This window comes from Pipra filicauda, unplaced genomic scaffold (genome assembly GCF_003945595.2).
Source record: "Pipra filicauda isolate LSUMZ 115617 unplaced genomic scaffold, ASM394559v2 scaffold82_size2718185_pilon, whole genome shotgun sequence".
In the NCBI taxonomy this organism is placed as follows: domain Eukaryota; kingdom Metazoa; phylum Chordata; class Aves; order Passeriformes; family Pipridae; genus Pipra; species Pipra filicauda.
The window spans coordinates 1416852-1426650 of NW_024105009.1; the positions used below are offsets into that span (position 1 = coordinate 1416852).

The 9799-nt window shown below is 43.8% G+C and overlaps 1 protein-coding gene across 1 annotated transcript; it reads left to right on the top strand.

The window, feature by feature from the left end:
• Positions 1-216: 216 nt before the first annotated feature.
• KCNA4 (potassium voltage-gated channel subfamily A member 4) lies at positions 217-8394 on the top strand. The gene is made up of 2 exons (XM_027735749.2): positions 217-829; positions 1647-8394. The coding sequence occupies exon 2, from the start codon at positions 2452-2454 to the stop codon at positions 4432-4434; it is 1983 nt and encodes a 660-aa protein (XP_027591550.1). The 5' UTR covers positions 217-829; positions 1647-2451; the 3' UTR covers positions 4435-8394.
• The last annotated feature ends 1405 nt before the right edge of the window (positions 8395-9799 follow it).

Consider the following 9799-nt stretch of genomic DNA (forward strand, 5'->3'; position numbering starts at 1 on the left):
GGCGGGGGCCGGGCCGTGTGCGGGGCCGGGGCGCAGTGCGGGCGGCGGCCGCCAGGGGCCGGCGGCGGGCCGGGAACGGCGGCAACCGCGGGGAGAGCGGGAGCGGCGGCGGGCGGCGGCTCGGGAGCAACAGGGCCGGCTCCGGGAGCGCCGTGCGGCGCGGGGCCGGGCCGGGGCCGGGGCCGGGCCGGCCGAGCTCCCTCAGCGGGCGGCGGGAGCGGCGCGTCCGGCGGGCGGGCCCGCGGTGCGGCTGCGGCGGGCGCGGGTCCCGCGTCGCCTCAAAACCCGCACAACAAGTGGATGTCGCGGGCGGGAGCGGGCTGAGCCGCTGCCCCTGGACGTGTTTCGGGGAGGTGGGGGTGGAGAGACGGCACGGAGCGACCCCGCGTCCCCCCGCCGCGGGGACCCGGCTCGGTGCGCGGATTATCCGGCGCTGATTCACAAATCTGCTGCGAGAGCCGGGCGCGGGGAGGCTGGTGATCGCGCCTGCCCGTCCATCCCGCCTCGCACACACACACGCACACACACACACACACGCACACACACACACGCCGCCTTCCCTCTGGGAACGAGACCCTCGCTTGTTGCCTTTCCGCCGATGCCTGGGCGAGCGGCGGGGCTGTGGCTCTGCGCGCTGCCCCTGCCCCGCTCGCTCCCGCCGCCCGCGCTGCGCCCGGGAAGGAGGGACGGGAATCACTCGCCAACCTGTGGTGCGCACTGACCACAGACACCTGCGAATGTGGATCAGCCGGCACAGCCCCCTCGGGACCGCTGCCACCGCGCCCGTGCACCGCCAGGAACAGCGTTGCTATTTCTCTGCCTAGGACCAGTAAGTATAAGAGCGGCTTTAAGACCCTTTTCTGCATGGCACATAGGTACGATTTTAAAAATAGCGTCATTTAATAGTTCGTGTTCACCTTCTGTCATGTATTAATAGATGTGGCTATAAACGAGGTTTCTGTTTCAAAGGGGGCGTGGGGGGTTGTGTATTTTTGCGTGTGTGCTTGCATGTAGATGTTGCTTCAGTGCACCTGCAGTTGTTTTCTTGACATATCATATCACGGTATTTTCACTTGGGTGAGCACTGTACGTGCCTGTTTCCAAATTAAATCCAGCGAGACGTTCATTGTGATTGAAACACAATTCTGCTGTAGATTAAAATGTAGCATTCCCGCATCTGATGTGTTTCTTACAAATATAACAAAAGCTCTTTGTGTTAGATACATTTATTCTTTAACGTTCTATGTAGATATATGTAGGTGTATCTATTACATATGTGCTCAAAGACCTGAATGCCCTGTGTGTTGCAGTATTTTTATTGGTGTTTATGTGTTGATGTTTCAGAAGCATGCATATGTTTGTGTATGGATGGAAGTGCTTATATGGGTGGGGATTTTGTATCTGTCTCTATATATATGTGACATACCCACCCACATCCTTACCCACAGAGTCGTTCAAAATCTCAGTGCATGTGATGTGGGTGTGTGTGTAATGTAGAAGTGTGAATAGTGTGGGCAGGAGAAGATTTGAATGCCGTGGTAATAGATGACACAGTTTCATTTGATCGGTGTGACCTTTTAGGAAAACAATCCAATCTTTTCCCTTTTTGTTTTGTTTATTTTTGTGTGTTTGTGCATGTGCCTCAGGTTAAGTGCTTCTTCTGCATGACCATAACCAAAGGGTGACCCATCCACTCCCTTATGTCCTATGGGGACCTCAGAGCCAGTTTCTCAGTCTTCATCTCCTCCTCCTCCTCCTCCACCTCCTCCTCCTCCTCTTACCACTGCTGCTGATGCCCTGGGTGCTGCTCCCAGGTTTGAGACATTGTTGACAGGCTGAAGAAAGGATTTGCAAAGACCTCCTCACTGTGTAAATGAAGTGATGGCTGGAATTAACTTCAACTTCCCAAGTAATGATATTGAACAGTAAGTTTGCTAGGCCAAAGCGTTACCGAGAACAAATAATGAGGAAAGAGACTATTTGCATTTGGTTGCAATGATGAACTAAAACCATCTGTGGAGAACAGGTACCATTTGATTCGCACTTTTTTTTTTCCCCTGACAAATGCAGCCTTTATAGCCTGCGAGGTAGACATGATTATGATCAGATCTGTGATAGCTGCAGGAGATAAATGAAAATAAAGGGGCTTGGTGAATGAAATAACAAGGTCTCAGCTGTTCCCTGGTTCAATTTGAGGATCCCGTCTTTTCTTATTAGCAAAACAGGAGTTTGTGTCAAACATTCCAGAGAACGAGAAAATGCAGACCTGTGCTTTTCCAAAACACAGATTCAGTGTTACAACCATGCTGCCATGCTCCACGTCCCGGGGACTGTCCTCCAAATGCAAATGGCTTTGAACTTTCTAGTGAAAGTTAAGGTTACGCTGTAAATAGAACAAAGCCTTGTCGCAGTAAGTGATTAAAAAAAAAATAAAAATAAAACAGTTGCAAAATGGAGGTGGCGATGGTGAGTGCAGATAGCTCGGGGTGCAACACCCACATGCCCTATGGATACGCGGCCCAAGCCCGGGCGCGAGAGAGGGAGCGGCTGGCACAGTCCCGGGCCGCCGCGGCCGCGGCCGTAGCAGCAGCGACGGCAGCAGTGGAAGGTGGGGCGGCCGGCGGGGGAGGACCTTACCACCACTACCACCAGGAGCAGAGCCGAGGGGCGTCCTCCTCTCACGGCGGGAGCGCGTCACGCAGCGGCCTGCCCCACCGCCAGGGCGGTAAGAGGAGGAAGAAAGGGAAAAAGAGGAGCCACCACTTGGGGAGTAGGGAGTGCGGGGCCTCCTTCCCCTGCTCTGAGCTGCTGCCGCTCAGTGGTTCTGAGGAGAGGATACTGAAGGACTTGAGTGAGGAGGAAGAGGAGGATGAAGACGAGGACGAAGACGATGAGGAAGAAGGAAAACTCTACTACAGTGATGACTATGGGGAGGATGAGTTTTCCTACTCGGACCAGCCACCCGATGATGGTGGAGGCCCTGGGGGTTACAGCTCTGTCCGCTACAGTGAGTACGAGTGTTGCGAGCGTGTGGTGATCAACGTGTCAGGACTGCGCTTTGAGACCCAGCTGAAGACGTTAGCTCAGTTCCCGGAGACGTTGCTGGGCGATCCGGCGAAGCGAGGGAGATACTTTGATCCTCTCAGGAATGAGTACTTCTTTGATAGGAACCGACCCAGCTTTGATGCCATCCTGTACTACTACCAGAGCGGTGGTCGGCTGAAGAGGCCAGTCAATGTACCCTTTGACATCTTCTCCGAGGAGGTGAAGTTCTACCAACTTGGGGAGGAGGCCATGCTCAAGTTCAGGGAGGATGAAGGGTTTGTCAAAGAGGAAGAGGACAAAGTTTTGCCAGAGAATGAGTTTAAGAGGCAGGTCTGGCTGCTGTTTGAGTACCCGGAGAGCTCCACTCCAGCCAGAGGCATTGCCATTGTCTCTGTCTTAGTCATCTTGATCTCCATCGTCATCTTTTGTCTGGAGACTTTACCAGAGTTCAGAGATGACAAGGAATTCGTCATGTCCCTGAGCTTAGGGAAGGGGCTTTCCAATGAGTCACTTCACCTGAACGCTGGGGAGCACACCATCTTCAATGACCCTTTTTTCATTGTAGAGACAGTGTGCATCATTTGGTTCTCCTTTGAGTTTACGGTGCGCTGCTTTGCGTGTCCGAGCAAAGCACACTTCTTCAAGAACGTCATGAACATCATAGACATTGTCTCCATCTTGCCTTACTTCATTACTCTGGGCACTGACCTGGCGCAGGAGCAGGGCAGTCAACAGGCCATGTCCTTTGCCATCCTGAGGATCATCCGTCTGGTCAGGGTGTTTCGCATCTTCAAGCTCTCCAGGCACTCCAAGGGTTTGCAGATCCTGGGTCACACGCTCAGGGCCAGCATGAGGGAACTTGGCCTCCTCATCTTTTTTCTTTTTATCGGAGTCATTTTGTTTTCCAGTGCTGTTTACTTCGCAGAAGCTGATGAGCCTGCCACCCATTTTCAAAGCATCCCAGATGCCTTTTGGTGGGCCGTAGTGACCATGACTACGGTTGGTTATGGGGACATGAAACCCATAACTGTGGGTGGGAAAATAGTCGGGTCCCTGTGTGCCATTGCGGGAGTGTTAACCATTGCTTTACCAGTGCCAGTGATTGTCTCCAATTTTAACTATTTCTACCATAGAGAAACTGAGAATGAGGAACAAACACAGATGATGCAAAATGCAGTCAGTTGCCCTTACCTCCCAACAAATTTACTGAAGAAATTTAGAAGCGCGTCTTCTTCATCCACAGAGGATAAATCAGAGTATTTGGAGATGGAAGAAGGAGTTAAAGAATCTCTCTGTGTAAAGGAGAACAAAAGTCAGGACACGGGGAATAGCAGTGAGTCAGAGAAGAAAAACTGTGTAAATTCAAATTCCGTGGAAACTGATGTGTAATTTTGAACGTTTCCAGATATATTTATGCATTAAAGAGCGCAGTGAAAATAATGAAATATGCAAACAAGAGTCTGCAGCATACAGTAGTATGCCGTTTAATGGTTAAATACAAATAAAAAGCATTGCTAAACATGTATTACATATCAAGGAAGTGGTATGACTTGAGGTGAGGGTTGCTAGATCTGATACATTTTCAGACTTTATATTTTTATTAGAATGCAAGTGTTTTGCACATGAGGCTGAAAAATTTATTAAAACCAAGTCAGTTTTAAAGTGGGTGCATGAACTGTCGACATCACTAATAACAGCTCTGTGGTAAAAGTTGGCATTCAGAGGTATTTACTATGTAAGAAACAATGAAGTTTGGTAGTCATTTATCTATTTATCAGTGCTTTAATAGCAGCTACCATAAATCATTGGATACCATAGTCATTGTTTTTCAAATGGTAAATTTATTGTAAAAAGATATTCTACAGAAGATAGATCTAAATTTTTTTTTCCTGAAATCTATAATGCTTGTTTTTAACTGGAAATTTACTTTGAAAAGGCTGTTGACCCTCCAGAAATTGTTTATTTTTATAACTCTCTTTGGAGGCATTGCAGCATTTGTTGTCTAATAATGAAAGAAATGAAGTAAGAGAATCATTTAACCTGGTCTGACTGCAAAGGCAAAATGACTGGAATGCTTTTTTGCACTACTTTATATGCTGGAGATATATTGAAAGAGACTTCATACTGTGAATGTTTACTAATGTAATAGTTCAATGACAATCATTGGAAGAGTGAATTCTGCATCATATTTTATTGTTTCTTTTTTCTTTGTGATGCTGATGGCAAAATAGCTAACATTACATGAATTCCATACTCCTTTTGATTATGAATATCTGTGATCTGGAGAAGGATTGTGAAGTAAAATTTTATAATCAAAAATATTTGAAATCGGTGTTTTCTACTGATGCCCTCAAGAAGTACCAACCTAATTTATATCTTTTTCCTGCTTAATTTAACACTGAGTCTATGATTAGTACATGCACTTTGTCAGTACTGAAGAAATTCAGTGTATGGGAGGAGAAGGTAGAAGTAATAAGATATTCAGTTGTTACAGTACTGACAATTGAGAATTGCTGACTTTTAATGTGCTATTATTGGTGCTGCTTGATTACAGCTTTCACCCATGTATATTTGAAGCAACATTTAAGATCCAAAATAGGCATTTCTGGGCTTCAAAATGAACACGTTGGGTCCCATGGAGTCCTTGTGAGAACATTCCATGGTTTCTTTTCACTGATTCTTAGGCCAGCTGTGTTTTCTATGTGTCAGAAACTTCCATTGCCCTTCCTAGGAGATTAAGGTAGGTAAAGACTATCCAGCCTACAGTATATTTCAGGCTCCAGAATGAAATAGGTAAGATACTGCTGCATACAACATAAATAATAGATTCAGAGCAAGTATTTTTTTTTCAGACTTATCACTACCTAGGGAAGGCACAATTAAACTGGAACTGTTTTTGAAGAGGCACTGTGGAACATTCCAGATTATAAAACTTGAACCAAATTGGCATATGCACTTTAAGGTCTGGGACAGGCCATTAAGAGAGAAAAAAGGACTTACCAACGCTACTGAACTACAGTAGTTTTGCCATATTCAGTTAAAGTCGAGCGGGGAGGACTTTTGCAGGGGGGGAGAACTCATTAGTGACTGACTTATAGTTCTGGAGCTGAAAAGCAACAACCAAACCAGTCTGAATTGGGCATCCACGACATTCTCCATAATCAGATAAATGTTGTTTGCTGTTGTGTGGCATCCAGTGGCACCAAGCAGAGCTGCAGTTGTGGGCTTCTATATAAGGGGGTTGGGTTTTGCCTTCATGGGTTTTCTGTGGATCTCTTCTTCAAAAAGTTTCTCTGCTTGTCCTCTTTTGCATTGCAGAAGAAATAATAAAAATCAAGACACACACAAAAGACTGCGTTGTGGTGAGCCCTGGTTAAAAAAATATGTGTTTAAATGTCTGATTCCCAATTTAAAAACACAGAGCAAGGCTTCGCTGTGTTTTTGATGTGAGGCATTAAAGCTCCTTTTTATTGAGGTGATATTAACTCCAACTGTGTTTGGAATGAGAAGACTCAGTAATTTGCCAAAATTTAATATTGCATTTCATTGTAGCTCACCTGCGTTGAATGTGCTAAATACCTTTTTAACAGGGGCAATATCAGCAGTGAGAATGATCTGTAAAATTCTGTAAAAATCCATAACTGAAAGCATTTCTTTCACAGCTGGTAGTTAATGGCGTGAAGGGCATGAAGGTTCTCTTCCTAAAGGAACTTGCTGGTACTTCTGATATCAGAGACCGTGTAATACCTGGGACCATGGCAAGGATGCAGGAGTGAAAGGAATACTAACTAGGTAAATAAAGAAATTAGAGAAAATAAGCAGTGCATGTTTTCAGTATCGGCTGGTTGAAAGGGGAGGTGGTTCACAAGAGGTGGAATTTTAGATTTCTAATGGAAATAAGGAAGGAAATTCTTTGAATCACTTTTATAATATATTCACACTGTAGACACAGAACTCAGCATGAGGTGAGTGCTCCAGCAAGTCGTTCAGCTATTCTGCTACCAGAACACAACCTTTTAATTGGAAACAAGCGTGGTGATGTCTGTGCTATGCTGTGATCATACAGTACCTTACTCTTGGAAGGAAAAGGTCTTACTGTAGGGCCTTGTAGCAGCTGGCAGAGCAACATTCTTGGTGCATCAGCACCACGTACTGCAGTACTGGGAAGGTAAATCCTAAGGTGACAGTGGAGCCTACTCTGCCTCCTGCAGTGCATAAACATCTGTACTTTGCCATTATAAATTAGAGCTACCCTAGCTCAGTCTTAGGTTGTTCCATCAGTTTGGTGGACCATTCCGAATCACAGAAAGAGTTATGCATTCCAGAATGGAAGCAAACATCTCTTCTGGGGCTTATAATTTGATTGTTCAACTGTCTATTGGTCCAGTCCCTTACAACAGAGTTTTAAAATGCCAAAGTCCTACCACTAAATGCTAAAACCCAAAGATCCCAAGTGCTTAACAAGAAACAGAAATTTCTATCAAGTATTACTTTGGTTGAAATTGTTTGCCAGAGAAACCCTCTAATTGAGCTGTTATGGCTCCAAATTACTGTTACTGCTTCTGTCAGACCTTGCCCAGTGTTGCTGGATACTGACAATGCTCAGAAAAATAGTTTTATTATGACTTGGACATTTTACATTTTAAATTATAGTGGTGAAATGGGTTCCTGATGTAGCTGATGTGAATGGAGTTACACCGGGGATCATTTTAGTTCTACTAATGTAGTTCAAATGATTTCACATTGACATACATTTCAGCTAAAAATAATGCAAAATGAGATATTTCAGGTTCGCTTGCAGTGGTGAAAAAAATTTGGAGGAGTTCCATTAGAATTCATGGAATCACAGCAGCACCAAATCAGTTTTCAAATATAGTCTGATACTTAACTGTGTGCTGCCATTTATTTAAGGAAATTCCTAAGTATTTTTATAGTAATCTTAAGTGCCAAGGCCAGACTCATAAGGAGAGAGTTTTGCCAGCTGAAGCGTTGGATTTAATGCCTGACTTCAGAGATCCATAAATTTTTTCTCTATTACTTTTCTGATGTTACATCGATTCCTTGAAAATATCGGCCCGGATGCTGAACCAAAAAGAAGCGGTTTGTACCAAAAGAAGTGTTGTGTAACCCAGTCAGTGAGTACTTGGTGAAGGCTTTCAGTGTTCAGTTAAGCTTTCTAGAATGATTCCACAAGAGGCCAATTCCATTTGATGGAAAGTCTAATTTGTTTGTTTGTATTTGGAGGAAAATACCTATGTTTTCTTGTCTAGAATCCATTTCTGTGATGTTCATGTAATGCAGAATAAATTTGGGAGTTCAAGGGGGTGAAAAGCCCCCCTGCTATCATGATTACATCTAATTCATGACAATATTGTTCTTGGTGTTTGGGCATTCTCGTGGTCATAAAAATGGGACTTGAGTGTCTTTTCAGTCAGTAAAGCTTTTCAAATGGCTTTGGAATATGAAAATGATTTTGCGTAGTACTGGTGTGCAGAGAGTTTGGGATCAGGATCCTTGAATGAAGGATCATATGGTGTAGCTCCTGATACAGAAGATTCCTGTCAAGTGGGAAGGTTGGAAGTCTTTTGACTTGGGATCTGAAAATTCAGTGCTACACTGCCCAAGAATATGAGGTACTTCCTCTTCAAACTTGGATAAATGCAGGATAAATGCACTATGGAAAACCAGCAAAATATCGGAAAGTCTATTCCGTGGGTAGGTAGTTCCTGAAAAACCTTTCTCACACAGCACTGAAAAATGAAATGTACCTTTCTGGTGATCCTGGACTTGTAAAACTAATTCTGAATATCAATTAATTTTTAGCATAATCTTTACAGTTTATAGATAATCCTCAAATTAAATATAATCTATCCATGGTACTTTAGACCATGTCACCAGCTTCCTCCATTTTTTACTGGTACCTTATTACTTCTTACTGTCACTGCATCCAGTTATAAATACAGGACTGTTTTTTAAAATTTTAATTAATTGACAAGAGACTAAGAAATTAAAACAAATATTAAAAAAAATCTTTATTATGCAGCGTATAATTTACGTATTTTTCTTATCATGAAATAAATCTAAATGACAGACTAACATCTGTAGACATGGGGCAGGGTATGCACTTTCCTGTTGCTATAACTGAATGATCAAGTGCTTTTGATTTTGCAGTAAGATCCAGTTGACAGATCTACCGTATTTTCGCACCTCTGTTTGAAACAAATGCTTGTAGAAAATTTGTCAGTTTTGTAAAAATGAACATTCCTTCATTTCCCCAGAGATCATCTAATGTGGGAAAAGCGATTGACAGATTAATTCTAGGTTAAAGTGCATAAATGTTTTGCACCTGATGCCCAGGTACTCTACATATTGCTGCCATGCTTTCTGTGTGTTCAGAATTCTGATGACATTAGTTCTGAAGGAAAACTCATTAAAGCATTATGTACTGAGATGGTTGAATTAATTTTTGTTTTTAATCCTTTTCTGTAAAATTATGATGTGCCTTGAGACCTTTTTCTGCAGCAGGCCCTTTGGAAAACAAATACATAAGTATTTAAGAAGGAAAGAAGAGAAATCTTAAATGGCATGAAAAAATCTGATAAAATATCCTAATTCGGAGAAAGTAGGTAAGTAAAAACTTTTCTTTTTTCTTTCACTTGTGCATTATGTTATTGCCATTGAAAGCAAATTGGGAACAAATAGGCTGAACCGATACACAACTGCAAACAGAGGTACTTCATCTGTTGTGTCTCTT